The 24,985-nt window shown below is 42.9% G+C and overlaps 1 protein-coding gene across 1 annotated transcript in view; it reads right to left on the reverse strand.

Annotated features, from left to right (window-relative positions):
- Positions 1-1,054: 1,054 nt before the first annotated feature.
- The window catches only part of col28a1a (collagen, type XXVIII, alpha 1a), a 45,173-nt gene continuing 21,242 nt past the window's right edge, over positions 1,055-24,985 (reverse strand). Inside the window, exons 17-34 of the mRNA XM_078267102.1 lie at positions 18,589-18,657; positions 18,424-18,495; positions 17,388-17,456; positions 17,001-17,072; positions 16,517-16,585; positions 15,147-15,215; positions 14,890-14,958; positions 14,712-14,780; positions 13,212-13,280; positions 13,018-13,086; positions 11,301-11,369; positions 11,099-11,179; positions 9,743-9,778; positions 9,607-9,643; positions 7,743-8,297; positions 6,782-6,930; positions 5,232-5,466; positions 1,055-3,471 (exon numbers count right to left, since the gene is read on the reverse strand). Of these exons, the coding sequence (XP_078123228.1) occupies positions 3,299-3,471; positions 5,232-5,466; positions 6,782-6,930; positions 7,743-8,297; positions 9,607-9,643; positions 9,743-9,778; positions 11,099-11,179; positions 11,301-11,369; positions 13,018-13,086; positions 13,212-13,280; positions 14,712-14,780; positions 14,890-14,958; positions 15,147-15,215; positions 16,517-16,585; positions 17,001-17,072; positions 17,388-17,456; positions 18,424-18,495; positions 18,589-18,657 (2,031 nt within the window). The 3' untranslated portion in view covers positions 1,055-3,298. The remainder of the gene's footprint in view (positions 3,472-5,231; positions 5,467-6,781; positions 6,931-7,742; positions 8,298-9,606; positions 9,644-9,742; positions 9,779-11,098; positions 11,180-11,300; positions 11,370-13,017; positions 13,087-13,211; positions 13,281-14,711; positions 14,781-14,889; positions 14,959-15,146; positions 15,216-16,516; positions 16,586-17,000; positions 17,073-17,387; positions 17,457-18,423; positions 18,496-18,588; positions 18,658-24,985) is intronic.

The following is a 24,985-nucleotide window of genomic DNA, read 5'->3' on the forward strand; positions in this document are numbered from 1 at the left end:
CCAGAAGCAGAGAGTTTTCATATCCAGGCTGCTGCTTTTAAAAATGTTATCTAGTTTTGCTTGATTTGCTAAACCCTATGATGGCTAAGAAACTTTTTTCTGACTTTGGTAGGGCTTTGTGTTGACAAAAATGCTCCAAAAGTCGAAAAAGGCGACAAAAACGTAAAAGAAAAGGTGACAAAATGTTGACAAAAAGCAACACATTTTAAAAAAAGTGGCAAAAATGTTGGAGAAAGCCACAAAAAAGTTGAAGAAAAGCTACAAAAATTCTGAAAAATGCGACAAATGTCAGAAAAAGTCAAAGATGCCTGACTTTTTCTGTCTGGCCTTTGGTGTGACTCTCACGCTCCACCCCCGCTCTGTACGCTGTCTGTCCACACCTGGGAGTCCTGCCAGGCTGCCTGGAAGAGACAGAACGTTTGTTTGAATAAACTGATGAGTGAAATCTCTTTATCTGTTGGGGCTTTGGTATGCTATAGCTGACTCCGTCTTGTTTCCTTGTTGCTGTACTGTTCCATGAAATCCTGCTCACACGGGAGTGGCCAACACGATGACACTGTGGGGACACTTTCAGGGGTGCTGTTTAAACCACCTCCTGGTTTAAATGTGTTTCCATCGACTCCATAAATCGTTTCTGCTGTTTAGATTTAATGGAATAGTTTGACATTTTTGGAAATCCTCTTATTGCACAGGAGCAGGTTAGCTTTAGATCCGACAGCCTGACTACTGACCAATCAGATCCCTGGAAGACCTTATTCCTACAGGATCCTGACCTGGACATACATACTGCCATAGCAATAGAGTGATGACTAATAAAGAGCATTAGAGACGTTGGAACAGATCAGTGGAATCACTTTGCTGTTCTATAATAATGATATAACTACATCAAATGTGAGAGATAGAAGACTCCTTTGTTTAGACTCTGGGTTTAAAACAGACCGAGGTACTTTACCACACTGACAGACTAATGAATGGCACACACTGCTTATTAAACTGAATATAAATCTGATATTTCACTCAGACAGACCTTATCAGGCATTCAAATCTTGTCTTCAGTCTTTAGGTTAATCATGAGGGGAAAATTATCCATCTATGTATTATCTACTCCGTACTCACTAATTAATGCGACTATATTTATAACGGCCCATTTAATATTTGGATATTCCTCATTTTTCTACAGCTACTCTATACAAGTTCTGCGATGACAGTATATTGGGTTATTCTCCTTGTGGATTATCGCATACCATATCGTAGATCATATTGTACAAGAAGCCAAAATGGGTTCAGCTGGCTGCTCCCTTAGCGATAGGGTGGGAAGCTCAGGAGGGTCCAGCTGGGAGGAGGCCTAGGGGGGAGACCCAGGACCCACCCTGGCCTGGGAACGCCTCGGGATCCCCCAGTCAGAGCTGGTTCATGTGGCTTGGGAAGGGAAAGTTTGGGGTCCCCTGCTGGAGCTGCTGCCCCCGCGACCCGACCCCGGATAAGTGGTTAAAGATAGATGAGTGATATTACACTGGAAACACAGCGCACGCGTTAAGTGTCGCGTAGCGTAGATACGTGCCTGATCGTGTGCCTGGCCTTTCACACGTATTTCTACGCACTGGTCACAAAGCGATCCTCCCTCTCTCTCTCTCTCTGATAGAAAGAGACAGGATGAGTGGGGAAAACTGTGGTAATTGTAGCCTATATGTGGCTGTGTGTGTGTGTGTGTGTGTGTGTGAGAGACTCTCTCTGTCCGTCCGTCGGTCTCTCTCTCCGTGTGCCTGATGGCGTGTCTCGCTGTGAGAAGTCAAGACAGCCAAAATCTCCATAAACCTGGATGAGGTCCAGGAAACTGGATGCTATACGCGACGCTTACCCCTGCGGTGTGTTTTGGCTGTTATAGTACGTTCTCTACTCATGGTACTGAAGAATTTGAATGTGCTGGAAGAGCTTAAGTAAACCAGCTTTGTGATAGCAGTTACCCAGGATCACCAATGTTAAAGCTGACGTGGCTTTGTGATACATGCAGGGTTTCCCCCAGTGTATTGTAAGCCTGGCGGCCCACCGGGCCTAAGCCACTGGGAATTATTTTTATTATTATTATTTTATGTCCAGTTAGTGGAAATTAAAAGAATAGTGGCAGCACCACACCAGTTACAGAACAACATGCATCTCAGTGTCAGTCCAAATTACGCACAATAAGCAGTATGAACTCACTGATGTAATGCCATTTATTTTCTAAGTGTTAGTAGGCTCAGTGAGACTGAGTCCAGCGCGAGGGAGACCCGACTCAGAGGAGGAGAGGTTAGTGAGGCCAGAGTGACACGCATGGATGAAATAATGAAATAGTAAATAGGACTACAGTAACAGAAATATGTGCAGAATTAAGACAGTCAAGACGGCCCAGTGTTTGGTGGACCGGGTACACCTTGTTCACTTAATAGCCTACAAATCATCCACGGGATCAACTACGCATCACATGAGTTTACCCCCCCGACACAGTGTTTGTTCCTGGGGAGATGGATCTGTGCGTCCCGCCTCCTGTAGCCATGGAAGTCTGAGCCTCAGCAACTACTAGCTATAAAGATACAATGTGCCTGTTCCCAGCATTAGCACAACACTTTGGATGGTTAGCTTGTTACCTGTGACGATATATCCTAAATGTAACGTCTCTTTCACATTATCCAGTGACTGACCTATCTGGGTGCGTTTTGAGATGCCTGATGAAGTTCGACCTTGTTGATCCGGTGCTACACACCTAGCATGTAGCTGTTCTCTTACTGCCTCTGTTTACCAAGTTATTGAAAGTAAAACTAATGAGAAAAGGCACAACTCTGGGAGGACTTGGTGTTGCCATGTCAATGTATTTGTATACATAACCCTGACATACCCCTGGTTTTTCCAGTCCAGTGTAAAGAGGAATTAGGCTTAGTGGAGGAGGACAATGAGGCAACAACAAAGAAAGGAAAAAACAAAAGCATTTGAGTTTGGGGACAACATTTTGAACCAGTCCTGTGACACTCCTGTCAGTTGTTTTGAGTTATATATTTAGGTTTAAATCCAAGAGCAGATAGAAGTATTGTCCAAAAAGATCAGTTAGTACATGTGCAGCAGTTCAAAACTGAGCAGGAGCACCTGCAGTGTGAACGTAGCCTGAGAGACACTGAGGAGGGCCAAGTCTGCTCTTCATCACCGTCTGGTTCAGAGTGAGAGCACAGCAGCAGCTGCTGGCCAGCATCATCAGTCTGTTGTGTTCCTCAGTGGTAATGGAGCATGTTAGCTTTGCACACACCCTTCTCTCCAAACTCACAGTTTGTTACGTGTAGACACAGGAATTCTTGCAGCCGGCTTCAGTCTCAAAGTTGTTTGCGTTGCCCTGACAACCTCCGTACCAGAACTGAGCGCAGGAGTTGGCCTCGGGGTCGTAGTACCACCGGACTACGTACTGCCGACAGGGACCAGAGTCCAGAGGCTGACTGCACCCCCGATCTGGAAGGACAAGAAGGGTGCAATAAATGAGTTGTTCGGCTTAGATGAATAAACCACTACCGTCATTTCAACTGCATTTCACTGTTCTGTCACGTGGCAGATCATAACCTGCCAACACATCCTGGAGTGATGGAGATATGTTCAGAGGACACTGAAGAAAAACAACCTGGTTGAATCTAAGTGGACTCTTTACTAGTAACTTCATTCCTAGTCTGGATCAACAGAAGTACATTTCCAGGATAAAGTCTGACATCCACACGCAGGATGTACGCTCTCTGCGTGTTGCTGTTCTCAAACCTCCAGCTAGCGAGCTACACGCTGAAAATGGCACGTTTTAAAGTAAATGTGGATGGTGCAACAAGGCAGACCTGCTTGGTTTATCAGGGAATGATTGTAAAGATTTACAAAGAATATGTTTAGGTCATTTCCTCTCTAACTGGGAGGTTTTGGGACTGATTGGTGGGATTGCTGTGGAGGAGTACACAGGGAGATACACTGGTAAGAGCCAATGAGGTTTAACCATGTATCAGCTCATTTAAATAGCTCACGTTACTGTACTGTGTCAACAGTTAACTTCATTTAATATTATATGTGGCATTTTCTTTTGCAGGATAGAAAGGACCTTCCTGAGAGCCAACATCGCTGGGTCCGGAGCTTAGCGCCGCCGAAGACCATTGGGATTGGTTTAAAGAAATGCAAACAACCCAGAGCGTTTTCCCTCCTATCCCAGAATGCATGTGTGGAGTAGCCAGACCTTGCTCCAAATTGTAAAGCTCAGCTCCTTATAATCTATTCAAAGGTGGAAGAAGTATTCAGATCCTTTACTTTAGTATAAGTAGAAATACTACAATTTAAAACTTGCACTGAAGTAGAACAAGTGTATTATCAGTAAAATATAAGTATCAAAAGTAAAAGTACACCCTTGAGTGTTATATTATTATGTATGATATTATTGGATCATTATTTCAGATGCATTAATGTGTAAGGAGCTTTTACTTTTGTAAATAATCAAACGCACGTATGAATTTTTATATTGAACTTTTATAAAACTGTCGTATTTGCTGAAACTGTCACTACATCATGACAGTAGCACATTAGACAAATTATTATGTCTTCCTTATGCCATTATGAGAACCAGGGGGAGGCAGAGGGACGGGATTGTTTTCCCCCCACAGATTATCGGATTCATGTAGTACTGTCAGGATATTATAGTGACAGTTTGAGCAAATGTGATAAAAGTACATTTTTATAAAAGTTACCAACTGTAGCTTTAAATCTAAATATACAAAAGTAACTACAGTAACTAAAATTGGAAACTATGAAATGAATCTAGTGGAATAAAAGTTAATATCTCCCTCTGAAATGTAGTGGAGTGGAAGTATGAAGTAACAAACAAATATCTAAATATTGAACTTGTTATGAAATACATTCCACCATACATTCCTGAATCTGTTCTCATCATTTACAAATAATCACAAAAGATATGGACATGGTGACCCCAAAACTTAAACAAAATAAAATAAATGAAGAGAAAAAAAGGTGAGGAAGAACTCTGTCCTGGTCTGTTTAGTTTCACTTATCTAACCAAAGGAAATGAAAAAGGGCGGAGGTGAAATGTGGTGAGCAGCCTTTTGAAGTGTTGCACAACTTTTGAGTTCCTGTTATCTTTTTGTTTGCGTCTTTGTGAGGCAATACAATTCTCAGGAACATCAGAAGTCGGATTTAAGTATGTACCGAAGGCGTAGTCCACCTGTGTTTACCTGGCAGCGGGGGAGGGGGAGCACTGGCCGGAGCCTCTGTGCTCTCAGCCTCGTACAGCCAGTCAGTGGGAGTCTCAGGACCCACCACGGAGATGGCCCCGGGGCCCCCAGGAGAGCCCAGCGTGATGTCTGGCAGCTCGTTCCAGGGCTCAGTATCGAGCAGGTTCCCGTCGGGCCGCCGTGCCTCGTGGGACAGTGGAGTCGGGGCGGTTACTGTCTCCACCGGGAGTTCAAGCTGGGAAGTAGAGGAGCTCAGATCAGACACTCTTATAGGGCAAACCTTTGATTTTTTTCCCAAGGGCTGCCAAAATGAACCCTATAATAACGACTTAACATTAATTCCTTTTTAATGCCACTAATTCTTTTGACGCTCGATTTAACGCACAAGAGCTGTTTGGGCCTCGGGCCGCTCCGTAGTTTGGGAAATCAGGAAGTGATGCTGCAATAACTAGTGGTGTGTGATACTGCAATATTTGGTATCAATCCAATACCAAGTAAATACAGGGCCAGTATCGCCGATACCGATACAATACAATACGATACCAATACCGATACGATACCAATACCGATATGATACCGATACGATACTTTTTAATAATTAAGGTGAATGAATTTTCATGACCTGATAAAAAATGTGTGATTAATTTACTGTGTCAGGGACAATCATGCGATTAATCGCGAATACATATTTTAATCGATTGACAGCCCTATTTCTTTTTTTTTTTACAATGCAGTCTGTTGTGTTTTCTATGCAGCCACTGTTCATTTCAATAAACAATGAAAAGAAGCTTGCAGAGACTCTGTCCAGACTGGCTCGATTGCTGTAATAATGATGAATTGGGGTCATATTTATGCATATTCATATATATAATTATTTTTCGATCATGCAAAAACAAAACAAAACATGCAAGAATTAAATTCCCCTTCAATACCACCATGGATATGGTGCCACTCGGCCAGCCATGCCAAAACACTCATTTGTGAACTTCAATATCTTCAATATGGAAAATAATCTCAAAATTTCCAAAACTTAACTAGTGTTTTGGTGCCTAAACTTAATTGTCATCGCCGCATGACGCAGACTTTTTCTGGCTCCACTACCATGGTCCCTGAAAGGAGCGTCATCTGGTGGTACCTGTACCCGACTCACAGTCACCTATTGGTGGCTGAACAACTGCCGCTGGTAGCCGGCGTCCTGGAGCTCTGTAGAGGCTAAATACAACCAGCAGCTGCTGCTGGGATTGTTTTGTTCACGTTACAGCGCTTTACTTAGTTTAAAATACTTCTATTTTAAGTATATAATACATGGTCTATTCATTAAAAATAATTCAGCAGAGGCAGGGATATGTAAACCCCCCCCTCCAGAACACTGCACCCTGGTCCTACATAGGGACTCATTCTAACTAAATAATGACATACATACACATACAAATGTGAGGTCAAGTGGTTCTTCAAAACAAGGTGTTTTGTCACATTCATCACCTGAAGACAGTTTTCTCAAGTACTCAGTCTATCTATCATTTTTCCAAACGAGATTAAAGCAGCATTACTTGGATGTTTTCCTCGACTGGGAACTCTTTGGAGCGGCGGTCTTCTGGAGCCTTCGGTTGGATTTCCATCGGTGGAAAGACAGAGTTTGGTAGAAAAGCCATTGTGTCATCCTGCTCACAAATCCGACTCAGTATTTTGCTTTCCAGAGCTGGACGAAAATGACAACAGTCATTTTTAGAAAGAAAACATTAATAATTAATAATTAATTAAGTTATACCCCCCTTGGCTAATGTCAAACTACTGTTCATTTCACCTTTCACAACAGTTATAACAGTGTTGTGTCAGCACAGCCCTTCAGAGTGATTCTGTACTGGACAAACGGAGGTGTGACTGATAATATTTATGGAGTTTGTCATTCTACTGTTTGTTCTGACTGACATAAACATGTTTTGAGTTTTTGGCCGTAATACCCCAAATTTGGTGGCCTCTGGCACATTCTAATGCCACTATTCATATACCATACTATATCATATACACTGATCTTAATTTTTGCATTGAATGAGTTTTCCTTCCTATATCTTTTTGTATGTATTTTTATTATATATTATTTTATTATTGCATACATGTATCTGAGTCTATCAATCAACTGACGCAACCTGAGTATCGTGCACACTCGCCTACTTATGGTGCGTTCAAATCCACTCAGGCGTGTTGTAAGTGTGGGGGATAGAGGGCACCGACATGGAAAGACATGTCCCCTGCGTACCCCGTGTCCCCTACGCCCTTAGTCAACAGAAGGAATGGGCATCGAGATCCGGTTCCAACTTGGAATCATTTCAAAAATTACGATTCCAATGCAACCGTTTGAAAAATTTGGTTTTGAAGAATCGGAATGCAGAATCGATAAGAAAGGAAGAATTGAAATTGGAATCAGAATTGTTCAAATCAAAACAATGCTCAACCCTAGTCAACAGTGTGCTTGTGCTTTGCCTGAGGCGTGAGGTGACATTGAGTGCTTACTGGGGAGCATCCTGAAGTCATCTATGAGGTAGACGTGCTCTTCATCAGGGTCAGAAGCAATAACATCCATCTGAGCCTGGAACTCTTCATAGAGAGGGTCCGTCTTGTTCGCGACTCCTATCACAAACATCTCGATCCCCTCAGCGTGGGCCTCCGTCGCCGTTTCTTCAAACTGCATGACGTCGCGGTGGTCGGCGTGGCCGTCCGTTAACACCACCGCCACCTTCCTCACGCCGGGCCGCGAGGCCTGGAACAGCTGGTTGGCGCGGTGGATGGCGCTGCCCGTGAAGGTGCCCTCGCCGAGGTACGGCATCTTCCTGACGGCGGCCTTGACGTCGTCCTGGCTGAGATGCTGCTGCAAGCTGACCACCACCATGTCCACGTGGCTGTAGAGCACCACGCCGATCCGACCGGCGTCTCGGCTCACAGGCAGCTGCTCGATGACGGCGTTCACAAAGTCCTTCACCAGCTTAAAGTTCTCTGGTCCCACGCTCTCGGAGCTGTCGATCACAAACACCAGCTCCAGAGGGCTCGCTCGGCACTTGAGACCACAGCCTGGGCAACAGACGTCAGAGATAAATTATATACATTTATATAGGTATACAAAAACATGAACCAATGCAAAACAAAGCTATGTAACACCGTAAGTACTATCTCTGACAGAATACGCTGCAATAGGCAATAGCCTGGAATAATCATTACATAACTTACATTACAAATGTCTGTTCGGACTTCGCTTAACTTAAAATGAAAAACCAAAGCACTGGAGAGCTTCTTGGAACTGGTCTTTGTGAAAATAAGACTGCTCTTTGGTAGGGGGGCATAAACAAATCCAGTGAGAATAAAAAAAAATCCAAGGCACTCGTTTTTTGGATAAAAGGTAAAATGCCTTTTTAATCCTGATAAGAGTCACACTTTCACTTTTGGGGATGTTGCTCCCCCTGCTGACCCCATTCATAATTTGGGATGGACTGGGATAGTGCGTTCCATTTATCTCAGAACTCAGAAGCCCAAGCTGTGAATGACGTCGCACCCGAATCAAATGCGTTCCATTTACAAGTCAGATTTTTCTTTGTGGGGATAGCTCTAGCCAGGTTAGCTATTAGTAGCAATACCAGTTTATAACAACGCATTGTGCTGGGTTTTTTTTTTGCATACAAACAGCGTAACATGACCACAGACAGAAGTTGGACAAGACTGAGTGTAGGACTGATTTAATGAGAAAAAGACAGACGTGCTTATAACTGTATGTTACTACAGCTTTCACAACTGTTGATGCAGAGGGCAGCCATGTTAGATTTTGAGCTCGGGGTACTGCGAGGTTGTCCGAGTTCCGAGTTCGGAAATACGAGGTCAGGGGGCGTGTTTCCAACTTTGACCTCGGAAAATCCGACTTCCGAGTACAAATGGAACGCACTATAAGGGAACATTGTTTTACAAAGTAACTTGGTTGACCCTGATTACCAAATGTCTGCACCTGCTGATTTGCTCACACCTGATGCATTCTATGTTTTCACCTTTCCTATAACTTCCTGCTGAAGGCTGGACGCTGAACACATTGTTGTTTTTAATCTTATTCTACTTAGAATGTGCCACATGTAATAAAGGCATTTCACCAGTGCCTTGGATTTTTTTCTTTATGCTCACTAACTTTAACTTAAGTTGCTTTTGTCTTCACTCACCTCTATGCTACGTTTCAAAGCATTTTTAGTGGGACTGCATTATATCATAAGGATGTTTCTAATATTTTGTTGATTTAATTTACATTAATTAGACACATTAGTTCCAAACTAAGCAACACATAAACAATTACTTTTGACTGATGATTAAACTGCTGCAAAACTTGATAAAATGTGTAATTTACCACAGATTTCCCTTATAATCCTGATGACCTCTTCTCTCTGTGTGCAGAAACAAAGAAGACGAAGAAGAAAACAGGTGTTAAATTTCATTGTTAAGATAGAAAGCTCAGTGTCATTTGTGCTAGTCACTTTACTCACCGTCAGTCCTGATTCTCCCTTTTCTCCAGCCCTCCCCTGTAACATTAAACTCCGATTAGGAAGTGGGCCAATCTTCATAGGACAAGCACACAGTGAGCTAATGTAAGAGACAACACGTTCTCACTCCCATCGCGTCAAAAAGAGACGCTTGGTCAGGTGCCTTTTGGCGTTTGTTATTGACGCAAAAAGTCTCCTTTAGCATCATATTTAGAGGCTCTGGGTTGAGACTCTTGTCGTCACTTTTTGACGCGCTTGGTCGGGACGTACGTTTAACTGGCATGCGACACAAGAACGGGACAGTTAGCTTTAGGAAAAGATGGTGGATGGGGTTCCAAAATGTACGTTTCAGTGACACACGGGACAAGAACCCCGGTCTCCTGGGTGAAAGTCCGGTGTTGTTTGACCCATCCATCCCCCGAACCTGCGTCCTTACGCAGATTTTAGGTCTTTCACACCTCTACTGTTGTCTCTCTTTAATCATCATCATCGTCATCTTACAGCGCAGCGGTCGAGCTGCTGCTCTGCCCGGTGTGTCCCATACAGACATTTAAGGGTGAATTTGGCGTCGGTATCTGAAGCTGGGAGACACGGAACAAGCGACAGTATTTTACAAGTTGGGAGTGAGTACGGGTTGTAAGGGACGCTCCGTATCACCGGTCATGCTAATTAATGTTTGTTTCCATCCACAACCGTCATGTGAATATTAGGAGTTATTATTATTATTTATCGAGATAAATTATGCCGCTAGGTGCCATTCATTAAACCATTTTAAAAGAAGAGAGCACAATGAGATGATGTCATTTAAAGAGCTCCTGTAAAATGTCAAACAATGTGGAAAACAAAATGAAATTACATTTATGTTGGATATGCGTATTCATTTAGGGAGGTTACAATCTCCATATTGGTCCACGCAGATGTTTTCATTGCCGTCTCTTCAGTGACAAGAAACTCTTGAAATGCCTTGTACGTCAAAAGTTATTCACTAAGTCTGTTTCAATTGTTGTTATTTGATTCTATCGATACAGCAACTTTTCTACACAAATTTATTTTTGTGAATTTTGTGCAAATACCTATAAAAATAGGTGGATGGAAACACACATATTTATAAAGCTTCCTGCAATTACTTTTAAAACGATGCAATAAAAAAACAAAAAAAAACATACATATTGGCAGTTGCGGTTTGAGAGATTAAACAATAAAAAAAATATAAATGGAGAAATATAAATAGAGTCCCACAACAAATTATAGCTGAAAAACAAATCATTCACAGAGAACTGTGATCATCACAGACCTTTTGAGGAACTGCTTAGGAGATTACTATATAAAGTTATTCCAAGACTGGACATGTTATATTACCATTGGTCCAGTAGATCCCGGTTCTCCATAGTCTCCCTTGTCTCCTTTCCTTCCCCGGTCTCCAGCAATGCCTCTGTCACCCTGTGTGTGTGTGTGTGTAAAAGCAGTCATTAGTACAGAAAAGTTGGAGCACTGCTAATCAGAGGCAATATGTCACAGGCCATGCAGCCACTGGCACATGCAGTAGCTGTATTGTTCTTACCTTCTCCCCTGGAAAGCCATCCCCCGGTGGCCCCCGAGGGCCCATTGGCCCCTGAAACCCAGGCTCTCCCTAAGAATAAAGATGGATGAATTTGTTAGTGTGACAAGAGTATCATCAGCATATAGACGTATCTGGAAGTCCTTCCCATTGAAAGAAACACCACAGATTGATTGGTTTGATGTAACAGCACAGGCGTACGACTCAACAGGGACAACCTATCAACACGCTCAGCTCCACCAGAGCTGGGTGCTGAATCCTCAAAAAAAAAGTACCTAACCCACCTTTGGTGAAGAACATGATACAGTTGGAATTTGGGTTGGGTACCGAAACCCGGTGCCTAAACTACCGGTATCTACCGCACCGAATAGCAACGTGGATTTCAGTGCCTCATTCCGGTGCAACTCAAATGCCTCCGCTGCCCTCTGATGCTCCGAAACAGACGTTTGAAGCAACAGAAGCATCACTGCATGTGACGCTAGTTAACACTACACTTGACAGCAAGTTACGTTAGCCTACCGTTAGCTAGTAGCTGGATTAAACACGGTTAAAGTGCTGACAGCTAAACGGTGTAAGGTGTGACTGTATTTCACTGTACAACAATTTGCCGCTATCGCTGTATGAAAAACAACACAGACGGTGCGTTTACTTGAAACTGGTAGCCTAAGTAGAGTCCGGATCGGCCGAATTTTTCTGTCTGAGCCCGGCCCGCGTCCGACAGAGCCGTGACCGAACAGGGCCCGAGCCCGACAGGCATTAAGAAATTTGTGTCCGAGCCCGACCCGAGCCCGACACAGGTAAAATCTCATTTTTTTCTCATACTAATGACACATGTAGGCCTACGTTTGTTTGTGTGGAAATCACGCTTTTATTAAGCAACTGTAGGAAGGCATTCGGAAATGTCAACAGATGAGCGCATCAGCGCACAGGGGGCAACACGCGCACGTTAATAAGCTGTTTCATTTAAAATGTTCAATGTGTTAACCTTTCCTGATTGCTTTGTTTCTGACCATGGTCAGAAAACCAGGGGAGACTCGTTACCTCCAGGGCCAAAGTTATAAAATGAATAACATTGAGGTTAAAATCCCGTTTCTGGTGAGCAAATGAATGAACTTGGCTTTCAGTCTGGGGTTTATCTCAGACACCGCACGCACTGTGTACAAAACATAAACTTATTCCACCAACTCTGCTCCGGTCGCATCTACACGTCTGCTTCCTCTTTCTCTATCTTTCTTCTGCCCACTTTACACACGCACTGAGCTCTCTTAAAGGAGCCGCAGCACCATTTTACAACAAATGCCATATCGCGCTGATGTGACCAAGCCCGACCCGAACCCGACCATAATTTTTAAATATCTGTCCGAACCCGGCCCGGCCCGTTGGGTACCGTCGGGCTCGGTTCGGGTATCCATGCCTTAAGCCTAAGTGGTGCATTCAAAGTTATTGTAAAATACCCTTTTCCCATCTGGTGGTTGTTTTTGTCATTTAACAGAAATTTACTGGTGGTTACTTATTGTTATAAGTCTTCCTTTTTTTTAAATCTTTTTTTAAAGTATCGTTTCAGACACCAATTCGGCACCGGCACTGTTTTAAAAGTATCGTTTTAGCACCAGTATCGAAAAAAACCCAAACGATACCCAACCCTAGTTTGAATACATGTGTGATCCCATTGTCTTGAATGACACTATACCAGCCTTTGTTAAGTGTTTTTATGGCCTACCTTTGGTCCCTGGATGCCCTCTCCTGGAGGCCCCATCATGCCTTGTGGGCCAGGCTGACCTGTAGAGCCCTGGGAATACCACACATCACAGCAACTCAAGTTATACAGCTAAAATCATGATATGCAGAGGAAATGGTTTCTAGGAACAATAGAAGTTGTTTAACTCCTTTCAGACTGCATGTACACACACTGACCTTCGGTCCATAAAGCCCAACTCCAGGAGGGCCCGATGGCCCCGGCACGCCTGGCAAGCCTCTGTCACCCTGGCAAACAGAGAAACTTAAAGCGCCCATATTATGCTCATTTTCAGGTTCATAATTGTATTTTAAGGTTGTACCAGAATAGGTTTACATGGTTTAATTTTGAAAAAACACCATATTTTTGTTGTACTGCACAGCTCTCTCTCACTGCTGCAGATCCTCTTTTTACCTGGTCTCTGTTTTAGCTACAGAGTGAGACCTCTTTTCTTCTTCTGTACTATCTTTGATTGCACTCACACATGCGCAGTAGCTCAGATGTAGATCATGTCAGCTAGCTAGCTCCATAGACAGTAAAAGAAAGGCTGTTTCTACAACTTCGGTCAGTTACAAGCTAGATTAGCTGGGAGACTTCTTCTAAATGAGGGAGCACATGGAAGTAGTTCTTTTGTAGATTATGGTGAACTTGTGTGTGTTGTAGCAGTGCTTTGCTATTGAGAATGAGGTAGCATGCTTGCGTTAGCATTAGCATGCTGACACTACGAGCTAACGGTTGCGGTTAGCCAGCTCGTTTCGGCTTGTGACGTCACAAGCCGTGCCGATTTTGAACAGCTCACCCAGAGACTGAAGGCAGGACACATTCAGAAACCGTATCTCACTCAAAACAGCATGGATGGATTTTTTTTCAAAGTTTGTATGCGTGTGGAAGCACCAGAGACACAAAAGAACACCCCAAATCCCAGAAAAAGTGATTTTTTCATAATATGGGCCATAATATATGTCCCACTACTTATCCATCTTATACAGCACCTTACACACATTTTAGTTTGTTCCATTTCCGCTATTGTCTCTTTCCAACAACAATAAACACAGGTCAACAGTATCTGTTTCAATTGGGCCTGCTATGACTTTCACAACCATTTGCACATTTATGCCATAATTACTACCCATACCCATAATTACTTGGCGGGATAATTTATCAGCAACATGTGCAAAATGTGTTATTTATTCACTGCTGCTACTTATTATTCACACTGTACTTATTTATGTTAGTACTGTATTTATGTTGACACTGTACTACAATAGAATTTGATCATTCCATTATGAATCTTTATAACCTAATCTTACTTGTAACCTAATCTCACTTTACTTCTACTTAACGTTTTTATTTGTTTCTTACTGTAGCTATGCTACTTTATACACTTATTAACTTGCTCTTTTCTTACTCTTATTTTACCTTTAATTTGATTGTGAGCAAGTGAAACCAATTAATTTCCTTGAGGGGATCGATAAAGTATTCTGATTCTGATTATAGCGTTTTTAAATTCTCAATTTCGCAATTCCTTCTATGATTGTGTTATCACAGAAACTGTTGGGCTCTACATTAATGCTGCCATCAGTCTGGGACTGGCCCGTGCCGGGCCCTTGTTGAAAAAAGACACTTGCCACTGGGCTTAACAACTTTTCTGGGGGAAACCCTGAATACTTGTGCCCCACCTTAGCTCCCGGTAGTCCTTTCCCTTCAGGTCCCATCTCTCCTTGCACTCCTGGTAAGCCAGGCAGCCCCTAATGATCAAGGCAAAGATGTTCATCCACAAACCTAAGTCTTTCTCACGCATTGAATATGAGGATCATTCAACTGTGCTCCTCATTTTTGATGGCTGTTTCCTCTCACCTGTGGTCCTGGGAAGCCATCTCCCTTCATTCCTGGCGGCCCCACAGGTCCAATGTTTCCTTTGTTGCCCTGAAGGAAGAGCAGAAGAACAGTCAAAATACTGGGGGACAAACAGTTAGAAAGTATAAAAGATATACTGAACTGCAGGTGGGTATATTGCAAACATACTGTAATGTGATTTAACTGACCTCCAACATTCACACCCTACATTATTAAAATATCGGGGAAAGTAATGAGGCGTGATAGATAGATGCTACCTTCGGGCCAATGATTCCTACTCCATGTTCTCCAACAGGTCCAGCTGGTCCTACAGGCCCAGGATCCCCCTGTTTTTTTGGACAAGTGAACAAACATCCCACTATTATGGCTCACGGCGTAAGCAATACAATCCATATACTTATATACCCCCTCAAAATTGTGTTTTGTTTCATGTACAGTGCCTGAATTGGACCAATACAATGTGCCAGTACCCTAATTCAGCAGTTGCATGACATGATCATTGCATGTGTCTTGGATATATTTATATTCATCATATATATTGTAGGCGTGAATCCGAATAGTCGACTATTCGGCGATTCAATCTAAGGAGCCTGATTCGACCAATCTCACAGTCTGAAAATGTGGTTATTAAACAAAAGATCATTCCATTTGGCCTATATTGGGGTGCTGGATGTCGGATTTTGCATAGAATTGCTTGTTTTGTTTCCAATAAATCATGATATAGCCTGTATCAAATCTAAAATGGGTTGGTCTGAAGTAGCTACATTACTCATAGCTGTGGTTTGGGCGTAACGTGCAAAAAAACAATCAGAGCGTTATCTCACATTCCCTTTAAAAGCAGGCACGCCTGTTCCAGTGCCTGTGCTATTATAATGGCGGATTGGCCTGGGGCACGCTCTTAATACATCCATGGACGCACGCCAGGAGCGGTTCACAGCCAAGGAGACCGACGTTTGCTATTGATTTTTCTTTTTGACAAAATGTAAATAAAGAAACATCACAAAAACATACTTTCCTACGAGGTTATGAATGCATGGTGACATTTTTGCAATGTAGACCGAGATGACCTCACTATAGACGATGCAGCTCTTCTGTCTCTCCTCTCCCGTGCTGCTGCTGCTGGGGCATTTGGGTTAAGTGGCATCGGCACATGAAGTTCAACATCACATCTCCTTAAGTCCTCTAATATTTCCTCATTTATGTCATCAACACATCCATGATTCATGGAACTGTTGTGTAAAACAAGGTCATATTTTTCCTTGTATGGTTTGCAAAAATGGGAACTGCTGGGTCCGTGAGATGAGAGAAGCAAAGTGTATGCGCGGTCTATTGTCTGGGTGCAAGATAGGGCCCTTTGTTTTTGATTTGTTGTTGCTGAAGAAAACTCCACAGGGCACCTTTAAGTTGGTCTCACCATGTGACCACGGTGGTGGTGCCTCTGCTGAATTATTTTTATCCCCGGTGGAGACAAAATGTACCCCCCCGAAAGTGATCAATGCTCCTTCACCAATAGACCATGTATTATATACCTAAAATAGAAGAAACTAACTAACTAAAGCGCTGTAACGTGAACACACGTGTGTGTGTGTGTGTGTGTGTGTGTGTGTGTGTGTGTGTGTGCCATCACCTTTGGTCCTGGTAAGCCACGGCCGGCCGGTCCAGGTAGGCCCATCATCCCTGGACTCCCGGGCTCTCCCTGAAAACAAAGGGGTCATTAATAAATGACATCATGCTGTCAGCAGGTAAATGCATGTGTCAAGACAATCAAAGCAAAGTAAACATGTACCACGACTGTTTTTTTTAGACATAGTAAAACAGCTTCGAGAAGGAGGCTTCCGAAAAAACACGACAACGCATTTGTGATGTCACCTACTGATGTCTGCTCAGTGTCATGCTTTGGATTTCTGCTTCTACCATCTTAGCAGTTACTGGGTCCTTACCCACTCTAACAACTCTCCAACTGCATGGGTCCTATGTGTGTGTGTGTGTGTGTGTGTGTGTGTGTGTGTGTGTGTCCGTGTCCTATGTGGGTGTGTATATCCCCCCAGGGGATTAATAAAGTAGTTCTCCTTATTCTGACAGTACTTTGCTGTAACCTGTATTTCACATACCTTAGCTCCAGCAGGTCCAACGGGGCCTGGAGACCCTGAAAGTCCCCTCGCTCCACGGTCACCTCTGTCCCCCTGTGGAAAAACACATGCACGTGACGTCTTACATCCCAGCATGTCTGGTACTGTAATAGGTAGGTATATGTTGAATTCAAAAGGAAACCAGTGATCCAGTAAGTCAACATTACATGTACTTGCGTAAGTCAATGACGACATTATCAATACCGATATGTAAATATGTACTGTAACCAATTACTAAAGTTATTACAACTTGCACCTTCAAGGAACCCAAATGCAAGGGCTATTCATACAAAGCAACTTTGTTCATGTTAAACAAACAGCAATCAGGATATCCTCGTAGAGTCTGTAAATATAATGATTATGGATTACCTTTTCTCCCGGGAAGCCTTTGCCCGGCGCTCCCTCTAGGCCTCGCAGACCTGGCAACCCCATCTCTCCCTAGATTAAACAGCAGACAGAGCCGCATCACAGCATTAAACCAACATGTGCAAATAGCGAAACAGAAACTGCTTAGTGACGCGTGTGCGTGCAGACAGAGCAGGGAGCAACATCCTGCTGGGAACTCGAGAAGGACCTTCAGTGTGGATATGCCGGGAGTTACTCTTTAAAGACAACAAGACTTTGCGTCTTGACTTCCTTGATATGTCAATCATGCTGAAGCAATTAACACATTAAGTTTCCTGCACACAAAAGACATGTAGTTTATAAAATCTGATGTTTTATTCTAAATGAAACTACCTAACAATATAACGGCCTACAAGTCCAGCTGAAATGATTAGACCATTAAACACACAACAGTTTGGATCCTTTACACTTTCTAAAATGTGAGGATTTTTCTGCAATGACTACTTTTACTTTTAATACTCTAAGTACATTATCATGATGATACTTACATACTTTTACTTGAGTAACATTTTTAATGCAGGACCTTTAGTTCCTGTAACAGAGTATTTTTACTTAAGTAAAGAATCTGAATACTTCTTCCACCACTGCCTAAGTGGATTAGCTACCTTACAGCTTGCTCAGCTATCTCACTGTGTTTGGTGTGAGAAATGTCCTGATGCTAATTTATGCAGGTTATCAAATGATTACGGCCACTCAATCTGTCATTTTTGCTCTGTTTCTCTGGACGCTGATTCAAACTATACAATAATTTCATTTCAAATAATCATCTTGTTACACAATAATGGGCCCATTTCATAGATCCACTGTCTTCCAGAAAGGAACAGTTTTGTTTGTATCTTTTTTATGACTACCCATTTCAAAAATATAGAAAGTAGGCTACCTAACTGTTTGGTAACTGGGTATGTTCCATATCTGGCCTGCACTCAAGCCAGACTGGACCATATAACTTACACAACTTGTTCACAAAATGTGAACCTTTGGCCTGCAGTGCTTGACTCACCTTAGGCCCAACAGCTCCATCCTCCCCAGGAATGCCAGGTATCCCAGCAGCCCCGTCGGGCCCAGGCTCCCCCTGGAAAAACCACACATTAACTCAAAACTCCTAGGTCCCACTGTGCTTTTTCACTGAACATGCTTTATTTAAAGGGGAGATGGGTTGTCCTACCTTTGGTCCTGGTTCACCAACACCCCTCTCTCCTTGAGGTCCAGGCTCTCCAGGGAAACCCTGGTCACCCTAGGAAACCATATAAATCACATCAGATGACCAACAACAGAAAGATGCTTTAGTGCTCCCTAGCTGGTGGGTAAATCTAAATATTTCAAGATTTTACATCTTAAAGCTTTAATGTAAACTTTTTGATATTAATGAACATATGTTACATTTAAGCCATTGCCAAATGAGTTGCTACAAAGCTAATTAAGACTATCAGCTCCACACAACTCTCTCTGGATTTCTCAGTATAACAATGTTCAGAAGATTGTGGCATCCGGTGAAACTGGAGTGAAGATAATGAGCTCTTCTGAAGAGTCCATCATGTTTTTTAATCCTCCGTGTCCTCCTTGGCTACTAGCAGCTGTGTGGCTTGTATCATGTGGATGCGCTGACAGTGTTGTTGTCATTACTTAGAATTCCTCATGGGGGCGTCAGAAACTACGCACCATAGCTTTATAGGGAAGGGAAAACGATCACAGAGACTGTGAGGAAATCCAGGTATGAAACTGGTATAACATGCCGTGGTAAAACTGTTACCCAGATTCTAAGCTGTACACATCCAGCACAGTTTGCAGACTGACTTCCTGGTTTCACCTACCACGCTTGCTCTCAGTTGTATGGTGCAATTAGAGATTATTATAGACATTTAAATGCACTTATAATTTCAATTTCACCTCAAAAGTGATTCAGTTAATCTGACTGCTGGTTTGTACAAGGGTTCTTTTTAATTCAATTCAATTCAATTTTATTTACAGTATCAAATCATAACAAGAGTTATCTCAAGACACTTTACAGATAGAGTAGGTCTAGACCATACTCTATAATTTACAGAGACCCAACAGTTCCCCCCAAGAGCAAGCATTTGGAGAATCAAGTGCATTTTATTGCTTATGAATTCCACTTTATATTTGTAAAAGAATGACTGAATCTTTTTTCTTCTTTCAAATGATACAGTGTTGCTTTAAAGCCATGTATTATACTGTATATTCTCCTCTCCTCTCATGAATGTCAGCTGAATGTATAAATGACTTAACATGACTCAGCGCTAACTTTTTAAAGTGGTTGCCGGCTTGGCAACCAGGCATCAGCTTTTGGTTGCCAAAATTGACAATACGGTTGCCATGTTTTACACGGCCTATATTTGGAGCAATTCATTTCTGATGTAACTATACCACACATTTTAATAATAAAACAATGAGACAATGGCTTGCAATATAATTTCCCAATCCCTCTCAAATAGGGGTGCAACGGATCACAAAACTCCCGGATTGGATCACTGTTTTGAGTCAAGGATCAGATACATTTGCAGATCAACACAAAAAAGGGGGGAATTTAAATGATTATTGAAAATGTAACAACAACTTTTAACAAGAATTACTTCTTTCAACAGTAAATTGCTGTTAAAAGAAAAAAAAAACTGATGAGAAAAGGGTATTTACTGTGTAGTTTTTCCAACAAAAGCAGTGACCAGTGCTAGTCTGTCTTTTAGCTCATAGCTTTAGCAGCAGACTGTGAAATACAGACACTACACCGTTTAGCTGTCAGCATTTTAGCCTTGTTTAATCCAGTTACTACTGTAGCTAACGGTAGGCTAACGTTACCTGCTGTGTAACATGTTATTAGTGTTTACTAGCGTGACATGCAGCGATGTTTCTGTTGCCTCTAACGTGGGTTTCGGAGCATCAGAGAGCAGCGCAGACATTTAAGTGGCACAGTAATGAGGCACCGAAATCCGCGTTGCTATTTCGTCCGGTGCCATATTATTATCGGATTTTAACAAGAAAATTAACAGAAAATTGCGTTGCCTGTATCTTTTCAAACGCGCGTGTGGAACGCCGTCACACAACAGCTGAAATGTGCTGTGCGCACGAACATAGTGTTTAAACTTTACGGAGACAACCAAGTAAAATATTGACTTCTTTTGAAATACATATTCCATTTTTGTAAGTTTTGATTTGTTTTTATATATAAAAAAACACAAATATTGAACAGGTGGTTGCCACAGGGGTCAACCAGAGACCACCAAATGGTTGCCAATTGACTCAATCTGGTTGCCAAGGGCAACCATTACTGTCGAGCCCTGCTTAATGTCTGTTTAACGCATCACTCATTCCTTTGGATAATACAAACGCCACAGCGTCACTTCTTTACTACCAACTAGGGGTGGGCTGGCATGGCCTGGGGGTAGGGCTGGCCGATTAATCGAAAATGTATCGACATCGAAATTCTGAAGCCGTTATTAGTGAGAATGCTGATTCAGCAGCATTCCCACTATTGTTATCCTGTTCTTTATAAACTTCTTATTCCCTCTTCCGTACGTTTTTTGGCTCTCTGTAACTTCTGCATACATTCAGCTATTAAAACCATTCAACTTTTAAAATGTTCAGCTCTTTCAGCTAATGATGGGTGAAGAATGACTTCTTCAACCTTTTTTCTACTATTTATACTTTTTTAAATATTAAGCTTTTTAACACTTTTTTTTTAACATTGAAGTCAATAAGAGCGTGCTTCAAATCCTTTTCTGCTTCAAAATGTATCTCCTCCTACATTCTTTCACCTACAGATGTGATTCAAACATTAAACTGTTCACAAAATATTCAGGTATTCGGTGTGCTCAGTGTTTTGATATCTTTTACAGTTTTTGTGAAAAAGCTGTTAAAGTTTAGCGTTTCAGGAAATGTTATCGATTAAACAGAGTGTGTATGTAGCTTCTTAGAGTGAGTGATGTCACAGATTAGAGTGTGGAGCTTTGAAAACATTATCTTTGTCCTTGCTCTATAAACTGCTCTCACACACAGGTTTTACTTTTACTTTTTTACTTACTTTTACTTATTTATACATCAAAACGTAGGTATTTTTGTCTAGTGTCAGCCAGTGTGCTCAGTTATGCGATATGACTTATACTTTTGGCTCGGTGAGCTTCCAAATGACAACAGTTCCAAATCTTCTTCCATTCGCTCCCCTGTTAAAGATCCTTCACATTTCAGAGCAAAATGCAGAGTGAACCACTTTTTTAAATCACTGATATGCCCACATTTTTAAGTTTATCCATATGAGTTTTATATGATTACGTTCAGAAGGGCCTTGTGGTGCACAAGATGAGGTCATCTGACTGATAGCACTTATCGTTTTAGCAGACCGAGCCTTTATTTGAGAGCTCGATCTCAGTGTCTCTGAATAGCTGCAGTGTGCCATATTAACAGCAGGTGCTGTGGTGGGTTAGCTGATCAAAGAGATCTGTCACAGAGATCAAAGGGCGTTTAGTCACGGGTCTAGTGGGAATGTTGTAGTGGAATGTTAGTGGGAATGTTGTAGTGGAATGTTAGTGTTAGTGTTGAACAGCATTCCAACTAATAAGTGAAGAGCTAAAATACATTGTTAGAAAAAGCTGGAACCTAAACTGTATCTCAGGGAGTACCTCTTGGTTGAGACTGCCGTTCTCATCCCTCCTATTCCGTGGACAATTAAGTTGATGCGCTCCCCCAATCAGTCCAAGGCGCTGGGCAGCGTTGTTTTGTTATATAGTTGGTGTCAGAGGCAAGGTCAATAAGAGTACCTATCAGCTGGCCTGAGTTAGTTGTCACTTCCAGGAACATCATTATAACTGGGTACTCTTTCAGTCCACCTCCAACAGTGCAGATCGTGGTTGAGGCTTTGTTAGAAAATGCCTTCCTGAATTCTTCTCTTAGTTCTGGAGTGACTTTCGCTAGGAGATCTTCTTGCTTACTGGTCAGCCCGAGGCCTTTTCTCTCCACCCGTTTGGTACTCTAGCACCTCGCTGCCAGCGTCTTTCTCTTGAGCAATGGACTTGGAGCAGAGCAAGTAATGGTGAGGCTCTTCTTTGCGGCAGTCCATTTTACTGCAGAGGAACTTCAGGTTGCAATGGCCATCCTTTAGATGGAAACACAGGCACCGATTGCATATCCCATGGGTCTTTAGATGGGCCTTTTTCCTCTGGAAATCCATCTCTCTGAAGGCTTTACAGGCAAACAGCCTGCCAGCGTGTGTCTCATCAGCACAGGCAGTGCACAAGCCCAGACGTGGCTTCGACTGAGACCTCTTCGGCCTGAGGTAGCTTTGGAGAACGCTTTCTTGACTCCTTTTTTCTGAATTGTCTGCCGGGCCTTTCACTGAGGAGGAGCTTCTCTCTAGGGCTTGCTTCCAGCTGATCCAGCTCTTCCAGGATTGCCTCCTGCTTCTTCAGGAAGCGCAGTAAGCAGTCGAAGTGGTCATGTGGCGAAAACCCATTCACAGACTCAGTCTTGTGCGCAGCGCAATCCATTTCTCCTTCAGAGAGCTTGGTAGCTTGCTTTCAAGGGACTGCGCTACCCAACGGTTCTTTATAACCTCTTCTTCTCTCAGGATCACAAGGTTACTAAGGGCCCGCTCCACTGCTTGGATCAGCTCAATTTCTTTCCTAGGGTTGTCTCCCTTTACGGGAGGGTAGGACCCCTGAACCTCGTCGGATATCTTCAGGGACGATTTTTGCCTTGTTCCCAAAGCGGTTGTCAAGGCGCCTGAACATTTCATGATGCGCAGCTGGACAGAACCAAGTCTTTCTTCACCCTGTCACCGAGACTTGCCAGGAGGTGGAACCTAGTAACACCAGCAGTCCTCTGTGGATTCCCCAGCTGTTCCAGCTCTTCCCACTCAGCCTTCCACCGATAGTAGTCGGTCATGTCTCCCAAGAACTTGGGCAGTTGTGTTCTTTCAAGACTGATCTGTGGTCTGAAGCCGTACGCCCAGGGATGCAGGCCAGGGATGCTTTGTGGTGGTGCATATGGATGCGCAGGTTCTCCGGTTCTCGGTACATGTGTTACACTGGGGGATTTGGTTCTGCATGCCAGCTCTAGTGGGCCCCCTTTACCGGACTCGCTATGCTCTTCATCAGTACCTGCATCTTCGACCTCCTCTCCCCCGTCGACCTCTTTTGTCCGCTTCAACGTTTGCCAGCTCCGCACCCAGTCGTGCAGTCTATTGACCAACTTATATAGCTGCTGCTTGTAAACTGTTGACTTGGCTCCAGAGACAAGAGCTTCCCATTCAAGCACCTTCTGCTCAAGCATTTTGATTCTCTCCACCAGGCCCTCTCTCAGGACTTGAAAGTGTTCCTCCGGCAACTCCTTCACATCAGTGTTCTCCACTTCAGTACATTTCTCCTATGCACCGTTGCCGTACAATTTAAGGTTGACATAGGCGAATTTGGACCATAACGTCTCCTTAGCGAGCCGGAGCGTTTCTGTATAGGTGGCAAGGCACGTCGCCATTTTCTCCTCTACACGAGCTGCTTCTTTTGCTGCTTTTTCTTCCTCGCTTTCCACTTCTCCTAGAGCCTCAACATATTCGAGTCCAGTGTCGTGCACCTTTCCAAAGTCCACACCCAGTGCTCTGATCTCGTCGATAAGTACCCTTTTTTCTAGGAGGTCTACAGTGAGGGACAGTTTTTAGCTCTCTTGCTGAAAGAGCTTTGTGCTGTTGAGCGCTTTCCTTTTAGGGCCTCTAATTCTGCCGAATCCATCTTCCTTTTCCTGAACCGACCAAGGCGCTGTTACACAGAGGGGTCTTTTCGGCCTATTCCTCTTCCCTTGGTGCACCTTCACTGGTCAATGTCAAGGGCGTTGGCAGACTTAGCTTGAAGCGCTCTCAAGCACTTGGTTTATTACTGTTCCGTGTTCTCCCCACGGAAAGGGCACCCAGTGTACAAAAGGATATTACTTGGTATTCCACATTTCTTTGTTTATTTTTTCTTTTCTTTTTCACAAAGGGTAACCAGGTAATAAACCAAGTGGCTGCACACCGGGTTGAAAGTCATTACAAACTAAATGAATCTTGCGCTCCTTTTCACGTAGTAATCACCGGTCGCATGTACTCACAGCACACCCCTCTTAAAGAGGCATTACACTATTGGGCTGCTAAACGTTTCTCCATAAGTGTTACTTTCGGCATTTGTAGCTCTAGTTTAAGGTAAACATTTGATTAAACATGTAAATAAGAAATAACAAAAACTTCACAAATGACAGAACTCCACAGAAAACACAACAGTGTCTATCTGTCTGTCTGTGTCTGTCTCTCTCTCTCTCTCTCTCTCTCTCTCTCTCTCTCTCTCTCTCTCCCTCCTTCTGTCTCTCTCTCCCTCCCTCCCTACCTCCAGGGTCATTTGTGATTTCATCCATGTATATATCCTGCTTCTTTTCAGGCAATATATTCACCACTCAGCTCTTTAGGGTCATGCTTGTTTGTTCTACGCAATGGATATGGCTGATAATAATACAAAGTATTTATACTTTCAGCCTTTTTTAGTCAATTTATTGGAACTTCCACTTTTTGACAGTATTACAGTTCAGCTTCC

The sequence above is a fragment of the Sander vitreus genome, chromosome 14 (genome assembly GCF_031162955.1).
Source record: "Sander vitreus isolate 19-12246 chromosome 14, sanVit1, whole genome shotgun sequence".
NCBI lineage: Eukaryota > Metazoa > Chordata > Actinopteri > Perciformes > Percidae > Sander > Sander vitreus.